The following is an 18,252-nucleotide window of genomic DNA, read 5'->3' as shown; positions in this document are numbered from 1 at the left end:
CTTTTACTTCTTAGAGCAAAAGAGGCAATGCACACAAACAATACAGACAATCTTTTGTACATTTATTTCAGCATAAACCAGTTCAAGTAGTCACAAACAGTAAGACAGTAAGATGAACATGACTGACATGTTGGGAGGTAAACGATGCTGAGAAAAGGCAAAAACAAATTAAAGCTGCAAGCAGCCTCGAACGGCCCTCGCAGCCAAGCAAAAACAAATTAAAAAGTCCAAAGTAAATGGAACACAAAAAAGAAAGAGACATACACAAGTTTACTTTCATTTAGCTTGAAAGATTTTTAGAAAGCAAATCTGTACATACACAAAGCAATGATTTTGTAGTTGCTTGTTGAATGGCAGACTCGACAAAACCCCTCATATCAGCAAACATTCCAGCTTGTATGAGGACTCCATCTCAGCAATGAGAAGAGGGAGTCTAGATGGACATTTTTAGGACAAAATTAGAGCTTCACCAGTAGAAGGTTTTTGTGAGGAAACTAGCAGCAGCATTCAGCCAGCTCCCGCTGGAATCTTCTTAGCTGCGGTGCGGGAAAGTGCTTTGTCAACCTCCCTCTCTGGGCTCCTCGTCCTCTGGGAGGTAGTCTGGGATGTCTGCGTTTTGTGGCACCTGAGCGCCACAAGAGTTCAGAGGGACATAAACCTGAAGGAAGAGATATTAAATATTTTAAAAGCTCAGTCTGGATTTGCAGAAATTCTATTTGAATGATATTCACCTCTTCTCCAGCCTCGTTTTTCACCACTTGCTGAGCCGACAACACCTTAGTGGAAGCGATAGCTGTGGCCAGACTCTGACAGAAAATGCACAAGTTCAGACAAAATGCACCACTTTTTTTCCTGGTTGCATTCGACGGGCTTCAATCAGGCATAAACCAGAACAAAATAAAGTTGAATGCCTTCTCTTTACCTCGGTGGGAAGGTCCGAACGGATGCGGACTGTGCACCTCTTTGAGGCCATTTGAAAAGTGAAGCTGATCACCCCTTTGACTTTCAGAAGAGCCTCTTCACATAAGCCTCTTTGTTGCTTGAACGCAGCAAGAAAATGCAAGAGTAAACGAGATGAAGCATAAATCAGATTGTAAATAAGTTAAAAAGCTTACGGTGCTGTCCAACCCCTGGATGTGTAATGTCACAGACTTAGCCTTCTTGTTGGTAGAATTGATAAAGAACTGGGGCTTCCTTCTTTTCTCCCTCTCCGGTGTGCGTGGTGCTGGATTAGCAGGTGCTCTCAGAATGCTATAAACCTCTTTAGCCAGAGCTGTGATATCAAGAGACAGGCCCTCCCTGTGGGGAAAAAACATCACTTGTATCTACTGTATTGATAAGCCACACTGGGTGATGCCACATTTTCCAGCATAAAAGTATCACCTTTATAAAAATGTATTATCTTTTTAATATTGTCAAATTTCCTTACCTCCTGATAAGTTTTTCCAAGCTCACCATCATACCCAGCTCATTCTTCATAATGGGTACATTGAGAGGCAATTCAGCCAGATAACGAAGAGTCTGAACACAAATAAATAAAAATAATAATTCAAAAAAAAAAATCATGCATTGTACATTTTTTATTTCTTAAACAATAAAGACTGGGTTGTTCAATATGACTGACTGGTTTTCAATTTAACAGTCAAAAAAAATACAAATTATGGTGGTTTATGTCTCTGGAGGACAGGATATATCATCACTTAATTATTGAGATAAAACATTTTGAGAACATTTATTAATGTCCTTATACTTTACAATACACGTAGCACAAAAAAACAAAACAAATGATATACATATTTTGAGTATCTAAAACATTTTAAGGGGAAATCAATACTTTTGCAACATTTCTGTACCTGCAGGGTTGCAAACAACACTTCTGGATTCTGGTGGTCCAGGAAGAGAACCAGTCCTGGAAGACAACCTTGGTCCTGGACAATCACAGCTCGGTTCTGTGGTTCAGACGCCAGGTCCCGCAGCTGACACACCACCGACAGTGCATCCATCATGTCTGAAAATCTGGCCAAACCTGAAACTGGAAGATACGTTCAATGACAATCCGGCCATTTTTGACGTCAAAACCAAGTGGAAAGAGTTGTCTTGAAGCGCCTAAATCTCAAGTATGTGGCTTATTTTAAAAGAGACAAGACATAAATATGATCAAATAGTAAAGTTTAACACTCATCTTTGGAAAAAGGGTTATTTGTAAAATATACATAAACGATCCGATCCTCTGCATTCCATTATGGCAAGCTAACGACGCTACTGTCTTATGACATTGTTAAGAAACTACGCGACTTAAAATACATTTCATTGATTGTTCAAACTTTAAACAATGAACCTTCGCTAATTACATTCAATAAAGGTCCCCACAATGTAATAGACGTTATTAAAGGAACATAAATGCGTTTCCTTACCAAAGAGAAGAAGTAGCTCGTGCAGAAAAATACAAATTTGGTGGGTTTCCTCTCGCGACGAGCTATTGGTTGACATACGGTGCCAAACGTTTGTAAGTCGCTCTCTCCTATTGGATATTTGCCCCACTCCTCAATCTGCAGCCAATCAGGAAGGGTTTTGTTACTGCGGCATTATTTGACTTTACGGATGTGCTGCTTAGACGCGTGAGGAACCAAACTGCTTTTTCTAAACTGGTTTAATTTCAATTTCGGCAAAGGATTGAGGAGATGCCTGACTATTAACATGTGGCTTCTCTGACTATAGGAAGAGTTGACGGTAAGTTCTTGTGATTTATACTTTTGAAACCTCATCTTCGCTGCGGCGTTTTCAGGTACTTTACTTTTGATGACCTCTGCAGCTTTCCCCGTGCATTGCGGGACTGCAGTGCTCAGTCAGGACAGTACTTCTTTTCTCTTAAAGTAATATTCTAGTTCCGATATCTAAAAATATCAGGGTTTTCAGCTGAACTAATTTAAAAGAGGATGATTAAAGATCTGAAAGATTTCCTGACCGTATGCTATTAAAATTATGTTGGTTGTGACCATGTTTTGACCATGTGTTGTGACCATGTTTTGGGTTAAAATGGCACCAGCTTAAAAGGGTTTGCATTACCAGCTCAGCAACGTTGCAGATGGAATATTTGCCTTCTGTCCAGTTTTATATCTGCTTCGTTGTCTCTCACGTTCTGTTTTAATATTTTGTCGTTATTGAAGAGAGTCCTGTCCTTCCTGCATAATACTGATTACACACACATCAATCAGCATAAAAGCATTGAAGCTTGACATTCTTTCTGAATTTATGCAGTTACCCGTTCACATTATTATTATTGTTTTTTAAACCTCTCCAAATAATTTTATGAAGATTTTGTGTTGGATTGTTTTGTTTTGTTTTTTTCATGCCCCTATAAATGTGTGCTAATATATGGTATACAAGTTTTTAACCTTTTAAATAGACCATGCACTGATTGAATTTGTTTGAATGATTTGGATAGATCTATTTTGTAAGAACATGAGCTTATTCTGCATTAAAATGTCTGTCTTTGCGTTCTGGAATTTGATGCCATCAAGACTTGGTCGGGTGTGTTATGTGGTCATTTCAGGTGACTTCTCTTTGTGGTTGCCCTCACCATTTATCCGTCAGCAGAAACAGAAGCTTTGCAGTCATCAGCTGCTGCAGGAAAAAGTCCTTGCCATGTCTTTAGTAGAGGATATTCTTTATGTGCTGCGGATGGTCCTGGACTATTTTGGTGTACCTCCAGAAATGGTAAGCCTGCTGACGTTGCAGTCCTGTTGCAGCTCAATAAATGCAACATTTGTAATCTCTCTTCTCACCGCTGTGTCACATTTAACTTGTTTCTTACTTATTTTTCATCCTGACTGCAGCTTGTTCCTGTGTGGGACACTCAGCTGTGCGGTCAGTATCGCAGCATTGTACGAATGATCGGCACGAATCTCCCACTGAAGCCCACTCCACGTGTTCATTTTCAGGTAATTAGAACATAAAGTGGTGTTTATCTCGAGATAGTTGCACAATCTCTGTTTTTCATAGTAGCTTTTCTTAATTGATCCAGTAATTACTTTTCCTAATGTGCAATTAGGGTTTCTGTTTTAATTAATTAAGAATCCTTTTGGTCACAAGAAAGGTTTTCTGTAATCTTATGTATTCAAGTTATGTAGATTCCTACCATTTCTCTGACATTTACTGACAAAAAAAAAAAATCACTTAAAATATTTAGAGTTGGATAAAAACATATAATATGATAATTAATTCCTCTCAGAATCTTAGCTATGTGACTTTTTTTTATTTATTTTTATCTCAGATCCCGTTGGTTACCTATAAGCCCCATGGATACATTGAGGTAGAAGCTGATGCACCTGCCATACCAACATTTGCAGATGTCATGTGGGTGTTTGACTATGAGGGGGAGAGCTTTGCCAGAACCAGGTACAGAATGAATGACAATGCATCAGAAGACAAAATGCTTTTTTTTTTTCTTTTCTTTTTTCTATAATTGTTTTTTCCTTTTGTTTTTATATTAGGAAAACACAAATTAAACTAGAAACTTATTTAGTGATAGTCGGTAAAAAAAAAGTTAAACTAAAAAGAGCAAAACAATATGTACTTAATTTTATGAACTGCAGAGTTCAGTCATTTCTATGATTGCAGTTGGTTATAAATCTAACTTTGAAAGCTCATTAATATTTTGAATTATTTATGATAAATGGTAGATAATTATAAATTTTGTAAGGATGCATCGATTGAAAATTTGGGTGAATGTTCATTATTAATATTGTAGTTATGGCCAATAACTGATGTTATACGTATATCTTTCCACACTTTCAATACTGTGTAAAAGCAACCAGTTTGCCTACGTTGCTTTTCTGCTTTGAACATCCTTATAACCATGCACTGCATAACTATCAATGTCTCGTGACTGAACAAGTACTACATCATTAACCCTATTCCCTTCTGAAAAACACGGGGTCCAGTGCAACATATTGTAAATAAACATCGGCCTTTAATGTTGAGCTAGTATTTCTTATCAGACCAATACAATGACCTAAAACATGAGCAACATCAGTAGAAAGTGATGTAGATTCCGATATAGGATGCTTCCTAGATTTTTCTACACAATTCAAAACACCAGTAAAAATAAAAACAGAGGGTCTGCAGACTTATGCAGCGAGGTTGCATCAGCTTTTGCATTTTTTTTTTCCATTCTCGTGTGAGAGATTTGTTTTTTACAGATGAATTATTCAGGATATGTGTCTTTTATAACGGAAGTTGTCAAAAGTTTCAAATTATGTTTCAATTGTCTGCTATAATCTTACAAGGTTTGTTAAATATTTCACAAAGGAAAGACTAACAGTGCTCTGCTTATTAAGTTTAACAGTTCTGAATTATAATTAAAGCTTTATAAAAAGTGAACACATGTTTGCACAATGTATACACAATGTATACCCGCTAACATATTTTAATAGCAGGATTAAAAGGAAATGCACTACTGATATTATTGTGTGTGATTTTTAAGGAACCATTTACCTCCAAAGAAAGATGGCATTTTTAGTCAAGACTTGATGAGATTTCCCAGGTTGGCTCAGAATCAAGCTGAGAGAAGAGGAGAAGGCTGTGTGCGACAGAGGGCTGATCCTGAAGCCTTGCAGAAGATCACCCAGCTGGAGAGTGAACTGCTCAAGCTTCGGGCTCAGATCGCCATGATTGTTACTGCAGCTCCAACCTCAGGTACATTTGAGATTTTTCTGCAAACCAAACACTCTAAAAATAATGATCTTAATGATCCTTTCCTTACTTTTCAGCTCTGACTGACACCCAGAATGCTCCGTTTTCACCTCTGATGTCCCCTGCTCCACTCCCGACTCTCACCTCCACACCTCTTCATGCACCTCCCCCTCCTCCTCCACCTCCTCCATTGCCTCCTTCTTCCCAAAGCGCCTTCAGCGAGAAATCATCTGTGATGGATCTGATCAAAAAGCGCAGGAACAACAACTCTGATAAGGGTCAGCTTCAGGCCCAGCAATCAGGGTTCAGCAAAAACATGGAAAACAAACTGATTCCTTCGATGCTGGACGTTCTGAGGGATTTAAATCAAGTCAAACTGCGTTCAGTTCAGAGGTAAGATTTTGTTCTGTTCTCAAGAAGAACTTGTCGCCTCCATAAATACATATGTAAATTAGTATAAATACCTGGAAGTCTGCCACCACGAGAAGCAAGAACCATGGCAACGTAAAATGTTTGTAGCAGTATAATAATTGTAATGATATATATTTAAAAGGTGCTTTCAGGGAACATAACATAACCTCAAAAAAAAAAAAAAGTAAGAATAATACATTTTAAATAAAGGAAAAAAATACAAATAATAATAATAAACAGAAAATAAAGAGATTGTGCAAATGCCTGTTTGAACAGCAGAGCATTCAGCCAGGTATTGAAAGACAGACAGAGAGTCATTTGAGTGGGTAAAATGGACGTTTATTAAAAATAGTGGAATCATGTGCATAAGTTGTACATTTAAAGAGTAGAGATGCTTTCTGTCCAGAAAGGCGCATTCACAAAGTTGGCGGCTCCACTGAAGGATGATTGCAGCTGGACTGGACTTCCATAAGTTCTGCTCAGAGCTCCAGGATAATCAGTCTGGATTAATCTAAACTCTAGATCAGGGGCGCTCAAGTCCAGTCCTTGAGAGCTACCATCCTGCAACTATGAGATCCATCCCTGCTCCAACACACCTGGTAATGAGCCATTGCTCATTACCAGACCTGTTCAGAGCTGATCTCGGTCTGCTGGAGTAAGGCTGCATCTAAAAGTTGCAGGACGGTAGCTCGCGAGGACTGGATTTGAGCACCCCTGCTCTAGATCAACATATCCCAGCAGATCAATATGATCAATCGGCCCCTTTGAATTCTTCCATTGGCGATGCGCTCCATCAGAGCCAAGGTGCTCCACAGTTAGAGGCTCACCTTTATGCAGGTACTTAAACATGTGTGATTATCTACAAACAAGTAGATAATTAAACCTGATGATTATCTACACAGATAATAATAGATATATAATCAAACCTGTTTGGACTTTATCTGATGATCCAAACATTTTTTTATTTTTTAGTGAGAATGAAATTACCCCATGGATGCATTTTGGACAGAAACACTGTTACATCTTTATGAGACAAAAACTGAGGAAATATATTTTTTACATCCTATGAGTTTTCACATCCGTTTTATTTGCTTTCTTATTTTCTGTGTTAGGTTATTTCTGAGGATAATGCGGTTCAGTTTCATTCATAAAAAAATCCCTAAAACATCGTATCGATGCTTCTTGGTCTAATAACGATGAATGTAATCAGATTTTAGTGTATTTAGGGGTTTTGACGCTTTGTAGTTTGATATGGTCCGCAGAAAAAGTTTGCATGGCTGCCGCACAGTTTCACGCCAGCGAAAGAGTGTGCGTGCATTTACGCAAACTTTGACGCAAAGTTCATTTTTATATGCCGGCTTGTGCGTAAAATATGGCGCCGCACATTATTTGTGCGCACACGCACTTTATGCATGAGACCCCTGGCCTTTTCAAAGAAGTTTTCTTGGTTGATTATTCTGTCTCTCTTTTGCTGAGTATCAGAAGCTGTCTCAGGCAGCAGATAGACCTTCTGGGGCAGGAGTTGTTATGGGACCTGCTCAGCCAATCAGAACTTGCGATAATTAAGTAATAAATTAATTATAAAAATGTAATAAATTGCATTATTTTCCACAACACCTTCTTCAGATACCAGAAAAAGTTGAGTTGTTGTTCCACCAAAAGTATTTTAAAAGGACCTTGAGAAAGCAGTTCTTGAATTTGGAACTTCCAATCTGAAGTATTTTTTGTGTATTCCATTGTTTAACTGCTGCAGAAAATTTGCTTTGTGTAAAACATTAGAGTCTGTTTTCTTTACAGATCACCAGGAGGCACTCCAGTCAGGAGGAGAAGCAATAAATGTGAAACTGCTTTGCTAAATGACCCCCGCCGCTCTGATTGCTCGGGCACTAAAGAAAAGTTTGCTCAGCACCGTCACGACACTTCCTCAGACAAAGAAAATTCAGTGGAACTCTCTCCATTTGGAGCCCAGATACGCCTCCTGTATGTTTCCACAGTTACAACCCAAATTCCCTTTTCCTCACCGTCTTGTCTCAGAAATATTAAAACCCCGTTCTTCTGTTGCAGGTTTCCATCACACCAGACGCAGTCAGGTCGTCGCCATTTATTAACTAGTTAAACTCATGCTACGTCACATGTGACCATCACTAGAATAAACAAGCTTCTTAACAGATTTCTGCAGAAACTACTGAATACGTCTTTTTAACTTTTCTTTTTTGAGGGGAGGTTCTGATAACCGTTTGTCTCATTCTGTCTTTTTTATTTGTTGTTGTTGGTATGTGTTGGGATTGAGAACCTTTTCAAAACTGTTACTTTAAACAGGTTCAGATAATGCTTCTATTTTTGTACATGATATTTTATTGTTTGTAAAAAAAATTATAATGTAATCAAATACTGAAGCAGGCAGACTTTTGTCTACCTACCTTCATACTTACAGAAATCTGAGGAAAATTGTAGAGGTAATATTCAGAAGTCTGTTCTATGCCATTTTTAAAGTTGTTATTGTTTAAGTACATTTGCACTGTTTTACATCAAATGTTTTCCTGTTGCTTGTTTTTCCCTAAATACAGTTACAATCTGTACATTTTGTACATAGCACAGGTTGTCCCACAGAACTTTGATCTATTGTCTTCAATAAAATCCTTCTTTTTTTTCTGCAAAAGTGTTATATATATAGTATTGTTTTAGCTATGTTGTTGTCTTCTGCCTTCCCTTTAGGAAAAGACAAAATCGTACAACATGGCACAAGAGGCAATTTCTGTTCCCTTCTTTTCTGTTTAATGCAGAAGAGGCTCTTGTTTTAATGCCCCCAATCATGCTTCTTTGTCAGAGATTGTTCTCCAAATACATTTTTGAAACTTCTCAGGGCCATTAAGAATTAAAAAATATTTCCACTTTGAATCCTGTTGCTTTTTATTTGAAGTTTTTAATACATAAAGGGAGACAGTAAAGGTTTCTTAAACCACTTAAACACGCACAGTCACCCCCTTTCCGTACTTTTAGAAAGAAAAGCAAACTCCAGTCATGCCCAGGCAGACACAACATGCTATTTATTAGTGATAAAGGTTACATGTAACGAAAAAGTGCTCAAGAAAAAAGAAAAACTGATTAGACTAAGGTGTTTTGTGAAATTAAAAGAAAGGAACATTCTTCATTTCCACTAGGTGGCAGCAATAAATGCACTAACATCATTCCTCCGTTCACCTTATCCAACCCACTGTACTTGGCCACGTCATCCAATAAGCACTAAGCAAATTTGGGTTTCTTTTCCTTGCACTAATCAACCCAATAATTTTGTTTTACAGATCATAATGCATATAAAATGTTGCCTTTATCTACAAATGTCCTCTTACTGTCCAAAGAATACTCAACATGCTGTGTTTGGAGACACTTTACGTACAGTAACAGAGATATCAGCTCCTGGACACTTGAGAGATTCGGCAACTGGTTCCAGGCAGAAGAAAGGCCACCTACTGAAAAGACCTTTTCCCCAGTTCAGACCAGACCCTTAGGACCGTGAGAAGGTAGACATTCTGTCAGTGAAGAGAGTAACATCCCACAGTCTTTTGGTTGATATAGCTTTGAAGGCATGTAAAGGGGTTCCAAGTATTGCCTTATATACACAATGCTACAAAGCACAGTGTCAAGGTCGTAACAGTGACCTCCTCTGGCAAACGAATGGGCTGACTGGGTCCTAAACTGTGCAGGGAATTTTTGTTTTTTACATAATGTTGTTTTAGACTTTTTTTTTTTTCATTCAATATTGGCATATTTTTCCACAAATATCAATTGCTCTGGAGAAAATGTATCCATTCTGGGTTTTTTTGGAACCAAAATTAGAGAAAGTGGTTGCTCTTGAAACATTTATTTTATTGCCTGTATTATAGCAGATAAAAGTTTGTTTTCTTCTTTCAAAAGGTCATGCTGCATTTGCATTTCTAAATGAGTTTTATTTAGCTGGTATAAGAGCAAATATTGGTCTCTGGATTGTAAAGGTTATAGACCCCTTGTCAATTTTTTTAAAATATTAACGTTAGTAGCACAACATAAATATACACCCATGACACTGAAGAATAACTTTTATAGTGTCATAAAGCCTTGATATAATCAGTTTCATAATTCACACCTTAAATGAAGACCAAACTGTTCAAAACTTGCTTCTGGATATGGTTTAGTTAGTGATATTCATGTGATGTTGTGTGCCTCAGAGAATAGATTCCTAAACAACAAGATCTTTATTAAAAGTTTGAGTATTCATTGAAAACTATAAAAGATTTATTATGGAGACTTTTCAAAACCTCATAGAAGTGTGTCTGTCCTCTATTTTAGTACTTCAAATCCTTGAGGCACAAACAGCCTGAGAAGTTCACCTGACTTCCAAATATGCAAGATTAAAATCTGAGCATTAGAAATTTGTCCACAAAGAGAATCACATAGAAACCACGGAATAACTAACTTTCCTGTAACTTTTCAGTTTGTATAAACTGTAATCTCAAACTTATTAATAAGCATATTCAATGCTTATTTGTTGTGTTATTACACCTGTATGATTACATCTATTTATCCTCTTAGTTGGAAGGTCAAGGATGATTAACAGTTCAATAAAAATTTTTAATTGAAGATTTCTCCTTTTTTTTCAGAAATCTGAGTTAGTCTTAGTGAACGTATTGCAGTTCTATATAACTTGACTGAACAAAACTAAAAAGCATGCAAGAACAAGTCAGAAATATATTGACATGGACTCTGTACTAAATGACATTAAGTCAATCAGGCAGTTGCTGCTCACCCAATATGCTCCCACCTATCTATTTCCTGAAAGACATCAGGAAATAGATAGTTTGAAATGAAGCATTTGGTAATCATTGGTGTGAGGCAGGAGGCCGTCTTGGATTTGAATATAAAGTTTATTGTTACATGGTTCATATGTCAAGAATGAACCATGCAGACCGCTTTGGACATCAGATACCTGTATACTGAGCCATCATTTAATTTCTCTTTCACAGCTCTAAAATCAACCTCCTGAAACCTTTACAATTCTTTATCTTCGAGATGTAGCATTCATTTATCAGATCATTTTAACTTGTCTTCAGTCTTTGTTTTTATGTGATGGCTAAATTGTTCTACTATTCTTTCAATGTTTTGTTTTTACTTCTTTTACTTTCCGATTGTAATTAATTAAGGTAATAAACCTTGAGTAAATCTTATCAGTGTAGTAATCATAATACAAACCATGTTGTTTACCTACATTTCTAACCAACCAATCTTAATGAAAGCTGTGACATTGCCGATCTCCGATTGGTCCACTCTGTCTTAAGTCCCTCCCCTCTGGTGCTACAACCAGCCCCTCCCCTCTCCGCTCTCTGCGGTTCAGCTCATGATCAAATACACACGTAGAGCACGCGGACGGGCGCTGCGGGAGAAAACACGCGAGGTTTTTCTTTAAACAGCCTCCTGTTGCTCCCACACAGGGTGAACAAGGTCACTGACGAGAAGAGCATGAAACAGCTGGCTTTATAATAAACAGGGTCAGCTCGGGCTCCGTCAGCTCTCCTCCTGCTGAATGCGGAGCTCTCCTGCGTTTCTCCTGACATGAAAACACGCCGCCAGATTCCGTCGCCTTCACTTGTTCTCCGCGAGCAGTCGGGATGGTTAAATGTCCTGTTTAATGGTCGAGGTATGTGAAACTGCCAATTTACAGCTGTGCCTGGAAACAAGGAAACGGTGTTGTGTTATTGTGAAGGTACTGCTGACACCCATAGACAATAACTGTTCCACTTTAATGACCTGTGAAGTCTGTGCAATGATACGAAGTAACTTAAATCTATAATACTCTCAGCAAGTTACATCTTTGCTCTTATATCATCAAGAGTTATGATATTTTCGTGTTTATAACAGCATGCTTCACATCCATTATGACCTTTTTGCTAAGGTTATATATGACAAGTTAATATTTTTATTTTATTTGCTTCATTTTCTAACAGGGAACAGCAGGCCCTGTTTATGATTATTGCAATGGGTCACGTCAGTGTATTGACAGATTTACAGCAGTCTACCTGCAGCGTGGATGCTGCAGAAAACATGCAAACAGAGGGCAGGCATTGATATAAAACAGGACAGATTTGCTCTTTCTGTTTACTTATGTGACAGTTCTTGGTACAAACGTCAACTAATGTCTAAATAGACATTTTTATGTATAAGAAAAGATATATAAGGATTGTATATGTGATTGTGTAATTTAGGGTATGTATGGCATTTCAAGAAAAACTACCTCTTTTTCAGAAATCCTTTCAAATTTCTTCTTAAATACATACAATATTGATAAATTATTAATTGCTAAATGTTAGCTTCCAATGTTTCCTACTTTTATCCAGAAGACATGCATTTTCACATGATGACTTTTAAACACTATATAATTTTTTCATTAAACTTATTACACAACTGTCTGTCAGATTGTCATGATATTCTTGCATGAAACTATTATAATTCCACTGACATAAATATGTGAACTTTTATTTGAAAAGCTCACCAGGCAGCTTGTAGCGTGTAGTTTAAAACTCTGATAAATATTTCGAACCAAATTTGTCTTAATTTTAAGTGTGTGAAAAGCAAAAGTTGTAGCTAATTTTTATTAGCTGGCTGACCAAAGGTGCAGAAGTAACAGATGCTCGAACAACTAGCCTTTAATTTGACACATTAAAGTAATCAGAGTTATGTCAAAAATGTTCACTTATGAAATAATCTGTTTTTTTTATATATCACTCTAAAAGTAATATTTGTAGAATAATTTAGACTTATGAAGGTAAAGTGATTGTATTAGAGCTTCATATTTTACCTGAGAATATGTCTCATGAACATTTTTGAGGACATAGCTTTAGTTTGAATGACTGTATAACATAAGCACACAAAAGAGGAGGTAGAGAGTTCTGGTGGTCGGTTGATATGATAACATTGCATCTGAATAGAGAGGGAAAAAACCCCAGGCTGCTGTCCTGTAAACATGCCATAACCACGTGGGGAGGATGAGTGATCAGTCTCTGCGTCTGGGTTTCCTCCATCCGCCCACTTCCTGCCTGCCAGTAAACAGTGTGTGCTAGCTCACATGTAAATCCTCCTGCTCAAGGTACACAGGTCTTCCTCTGGAGGGCTGAGACTGAACACTAGCAGATAATGGATGATTTGTTGGATGTTCATCGGCCCAGTGAGTTTATCATCCTACAGTCAAAATACCAATGTGTGCATGTCTGCCCTCATGTGGCTAAAATACCATAGCTCAGTGCACTCAGTCCTCTTTCACCTTCATCCACTATTCACATTAGTTATGGCAGCCATTATTATGCATGACATATGATGAATTGAAAGTTTTCACTGGTCCTCTCAATAGCTTCCTGTGTTACAAACCCCCAAATGCATTACAATATAATATTAAGGGTGTTATTGAGGAGCTCTTAGGGTCGGGGTAAGTCTCTGATGGTGTGTAAAAACAATTTACGATAAAAAAGTCCATAAACTATGACATGCATTGGTTTTCTGGTCCCCTCTGACAGTGTTTAGAACCAACTTGTTGAAGGGCGTCTACTAGCTTCACTCATCGACAAACTGAAATTCTGCTTTGCAAGGCAGCTTTAGCTCAGTCAGTTTTAGATGGGGAGCGTCTGTGAATGTCAGTTTTCAAGTCACTGATCCTCAATTGGCTGCATTATTTATTGTGTCTCTGGAAGATGTCTGCCCTGTATATAGCTCCACCAATTTTCTCATCCTCTCTGCAGCTTTCAGAGATGATGCAATGTGTCACCACCACATTGCATATTGTGTTCGGGGTCATGTGCAGTGTTTGTTGGCAGCCTTACATAGCGCTTTGCACTAAGCACTATGCCAATTTAGCGTCATCTAACCAGAACAGATTTTGCCATATACAAGCTATAATGTATCTCCTATATAGACTGTGTCAAAATGCAAATTGAATTTCTTTTTGGTTTCTAGTCTTAATGGTTTCTTCTTCCCATAACATCCAGTTATGTGGAAGTCACAACTACCATAATAATGTTCCATCCAGCAGATTCTTCCACTTGAGCTGTGGCTTTCTGCAGTATCCCCAGAGTTACCATGGGCCTCTTGGCTGCTTTTCAGATGAATGCTCTCCTGTGTTAACCAACAAGGTGACTTTTGAAGCCCATTGATTGAACTCGATTCTCTTTTAGGGTTTTAGTGTAAAGGTATAATAAGTTAAAAACACGCGTTATTTTAAGTTTGTTTGTGAATAAGAAGATTTTATTTTGAGATTGCAGAGAGACGTAAGACGGAAAAGTTGAAGGAGAATGACTGCTTTTATAAACCAAGTCTCCTTGTAGTGCAAGACAGAACTTGATCCATAATAACTTATCTTAATCAGGATACAGTGAGCAACATCTTAACTCAAAGACAAACAAACCCTTGTTCAAAAGAAATAAGCATTTCTCTATTCTACAAGACTTTACACATTTTCCGTCAAAGAGCAGCATCATGAACTTCTAGTTTTAGCCGTTGAAGGTTTATAAACTCAGGGTTGCAATTAAATAAACTTTGTTATAAGACTGGCCAAACATAAGCATGTTTACAAAGCTTAAATTCAAAGCGTATTTAGGAAAAATGTCACTTTGATTCACAGTCCTTTTCTATAAGAGTGTTGGATCGTTTCAGATATTGATATATTATCTTGTAGTGAACTGAATAGAATGTTGTAACCTGTGTCCTGTTTTCTTTGTTTTCTGTATTCTGTTATCAGAATTTACCACAGGAAGTATAAAACCATAATTACTTGTGACTGAATTGATTACAAACACACCTTTGAATCAATAAAAAAGACTCACTTTCCAAGAGGCTGAGTCATATGGAAGCATGTGATTAATGTGCAGCTCATTGACAGTGTGTGGCACTGTGCCACTTGACCCTCTTTTTCCAGGGTCTGTGTCCCAAACACAGGCATGTTGATATAGGAATCGCAGATGCCAGGGTCACTAAGTGCAGCTCTTCTCTCAGTTTTTATTCATCCCTGTGGTCATAACGAATAATATGAATATTTGAAATTAAATTAATTAGATTAGTAATTTCAAACATTACATTTCATTATGTACACTCAGAATTGGGTCATGCTGCAGTAAAAACAATTTTGACTTAATTATAGAAGGTCAAAAGTAAAAGTTGGTTAAATACCTAAAATCATTTATGTTTTACACATTAATAATTTGATTTAGATTAATAACACTCTAAAGAATAAATATAGCAGCTTGTGGGTTTAGTTGTCCCGGCTTTCCAGGCATCACATGAGAGCAAGAAAGCTCTCTCATGACTTTTAACACACAGTTTGTTTGTTCATAGGGTCACTGTTGGTCTCTGAAGGCATTTAGCAAAAGCAATACTAACATAGGCCTCTCTTTTTTTCTGTCTTCTTCCATCTTTCTCTTTGCCACAGAGGTGTGGAGGTGTCGCATTTAAATGGTTGGAGCAGAATGTCATACAGGTTCGCATGCTGGGTAAGAACTTTTGATGCTCTGGAACAGGTCTGTGCAAAAGTGAGAGACACACTGTGTGCAACACACTGTAGTTTGGTGTGGATCCACTTACCTTTTACCCAGCATAATATCTAGGTGAAACATAGAAAATATGCTCGCAATCACTGCAAATGCTCATGTAATGCTAAGGCATTATATGATCATTGACCTAATTGTACTTGTTTTTCATATAAATGCAAAACAAGTACATGCACATGTTTTACATGTACTTTGCCTTTGAGTACATTTTGCAATGTGACAGGACTTAGGTCAGAAGACTAATACGATAGCTGTAACTCCAAACCACAGACTTGGGTCTTAGTGAGCAAAATTTTTAGTAGATATTTAAATTAATGGGTGAGAGAAATCAGACTTTGAAGGCCTTTTCCAGATTATTTGCATTGCAAACACAAATTTTGATTTGTGTTTGTGATGCATCATCGTGAAGGCAAACGAAACTATGTAAAAGTTTTAATTTTTTTCATTTCAAAAACTAAAGCCAAATGAGATTGTTTTTTTTTTGTTTAAAAATCTAAAGAAAGCTGCTATTGCAGTTATTTTTAAAAATAAGCAATTTTGTTTTGAAAATTTATATGGCTTTTGTCACACTAAACATATTGGACGAGGCAAAAATGGCTCATAGAGTTGTTAAAGTTGCTGACAATTGCCTTAGGAGGTCTTGTTTGCTTCTTGCCTCAACCTCTGTGGGAGACACATAATTGCGTAAAAATATAGTTTGACTGGATGGCTAAATAAAAATGCCCACTACATTTTGGGCATTTACTTTGTTCATTTTGTGGTTGTAATGTGTCAAAAAGTGGAAATGTTAAAAAATGAGTATTTCAAAAGACTCTCAGTTGAATGTCTGAGTTATCTAAAAAGAGAAAGAAAGAAAAAAAAAGATGTCCGCATGTTTTTCTTATGGCTGCAAAGCTCTACTTGTTCACCAAAAATGGTTTCTTGTGACAACGAAGAAAACAGCGAGAACAACAAGTTGCTTTCAAGCACAATTCAAAGATGACCTCCAACTAGTGTACATAATTTTCACCTTCACGGCAGGATGCAGATTTCCACTGGAGAATAAAATGGTGCAAGAAAACTGTGGATAACTTGGTTTCTGCTAATAAAGAGATTCTTTGAAATTGTAAGCATTTTATGAGGGTATTTTGGTTTCTCTTAAAGATCTTAAGCAATTTATAACTAATCATTTTAAAGTTCATTCAATCTATTAAATAGCCAAATTGAGTGACATCACTCACTGATATATGCTCTACCAATAGAGATTGTATACATGATAAATATATATCTTCCTGTGGTGTTACACTGACAGAAGGAAAAATTTATGAGACAGAAAACTTCTGTATTAGTGACTTACAAAGTATTTTAAAAGAGGAGAGATGGAAAATAAACATCAAATGAATCCAGTAAAAGCTCATGACACAAAAGCTCCAGTAAAAGCTTTCAGTGTCTCACAGCTATAGTTTGGCTGTGTTTCTGCTCCGCCACACCAGAATCAGACAGTTGAATTATCTCTTTGGCATGTCACCAAGTTCAGCAAGAGCCTGCTGGAGCAACTTTATTTAAATTATAAGGGTTTAGTCGAGCAACTTCTAAAACATGCAGTGCACTGGCCCCTCGAGGCCCAGAACTGTCCGAACCGTTCTGGAGGACAGGAAGTGCAGAGAGTTTTCCATTTGAAAGCGTAGAGTTTGGTTCTTGAAGGCTTAATTCATTAAGCATACTCCCTAATATGTAATCTGCATAAACAGACATGAGTTTTCAAGTTTTCAGCCAATAATAAAGTGTGGATTAAGAATGTTATGATGTAGCCCTAAAAATACTGCAAGACAACACCTGCATATGACATAAGTTTTAAAATGTGCACATTCTTAAAAGAGCACACTAACATAGTTTTTGAAGGCTGAATTTGTTGCCCTGATCTGTCAAAGAGTGTGACCAATTCAGGTTTAAAAGTGGACCAAAAACAAATGAATCAACACACTGTCCCATGTATGTAAGCTTCTCTGTCTTTAGCAACTATTACGGTCTTGTTTAGTCTTTGAAGGAAGGATTTGCAAAAATAGCTTTGGAGCCAGCAGTCCTCTCCCCGCCTGAGTTTATTAAACAAGACTTCCACTGACCTTGTATCTGCTTTCTTCCTTTGCAGTTTGCATTTTTCAACATTGAATTTATGCTTTTAATGGATAATATATGTTCTTTACTTTGCCAAATAGATGTGAAATCTATTGTATATTTTATGTGCCTGTGTTTAATAATCTTGAACATTATTATTTAAGTACTGAGTTTAAATATGTGCGTGGACAAAAACATCAAGTTACAGGTGTGAGATAGAGTATCTTGACTAGACTAACATATTAGTGGTTTGACTATTTCCATAAACTGCACAGAAAGCAACAAATTCCATATTTTACTCTTAAGAGGTGTGAGAAATCAGTTACAAACAACTATATGTTGCCATGGTGCTCTTGTGTTTTATATTATCTCCCTGCTTCCTTTTCGTTTTTTCCCAGGCTATTTCTTTGTTTTACAGCTTTTACTAGAATATTTCTTGTTGCTACTTCTTGCGTCTGATATGTGATGTTCAAGGCCACGTGGATGGCCG

General features: G+C 37.2%; 1 protein-coding gene and 1 pseudogene across 1 annotated transcript; one reads left to right on the top strand and one right to left on the bottom strand.

Annotated features, from left to right (window-relative positions):
* Nucleotides 1-49: 49 nt before the first annotated feature.
* LOC129368933 (armadillo repeat-containing protein 1-like) lies at nucleotides 50-2,489 on the bottom strand. Its single transcript, XM_055044109.1, has 7 exons — nucleotides 2,415-2,489; nucleotides 1,854-2,032; nucleotides 1,430-1,521; nucleotides 1,116-1,299; nucleotides 923-1,039; nucleotides 732-806; nucleotides 50-658 (listed from the first exon to the last, which is right to left on the bottom strand). The coding sequence occupies exons 2-7, from the start codon at nucleotides 2,004-2,006 to the stop codon at nucleotides 560-562; spliced, it is 720 nt and encodes a 239-aa protein (XP_054900084.1). The 5' UTR covers nucleotides 2,007-2,032; nucleotides 2,415-2,489; the 3' UTR covers nucleotides 50-559.
* Nucleotides 2,490-2,580: 91 nt separating this feature from the next.
* Nucleotides 2,581-8,217, top strand: LOC129369273 (mitochondrial fission regulator 2-like; annotated as a pseudogene).
* The last annotated feature ends 10,035 nt before the right edge of the window (nucleotides 8,218-18,252 follow it).

The sequence above is a fragment of the Poeciliopsis prolifica genome, unplaced genomic scaffold, assembly GCF_027474105.1.
Source record: "Poeciliopsis prolifica strain line A6 unplaced genomic scaffold, Auburn_PproV2 SCAFFOLD020, whole genome shotgun sequence".
NCBI classification, from domain to species: Eukaryota; Metazoa; Chordata; class Actinopteri; order Cyprinodontiformes; family Poeciliidae; genus Poeciliopsis; species Poeciliopsis prolifica.
Note: the sequence above shows the minus strand (reverse complement) of the source record. Positions and strands in the feature narration are given on the sequence as shown.

What these genes read in the sequence shown, in the direction of transcription:
- LOC129368933 (XM_055044109.1), bottom strand. Translation starts at nt 2,006, where the DNA reads ATGATGGATGCACTGTCGGTGGTGTGTCAGCTGCGGGACCTGGCGTCT. An exon ending in TCCAGGGGTTGGACAGCACC is followed by an intron (nt 1,040 to 1,115) that starts GTAAGCTTTTTA and finishes GCTGCGTTCAAG; the next exon opens with CAACAAAGAGGCTTATGTGA. An exon ending in AAAACGAGGCTGGAGAAGAG is followed by an intron (nt 659 to 731) that starts GTGAATATCATT and finishes CTCTTCCTTCAG; the next exon opens with GTTTATGTCCCTCTGAACTC.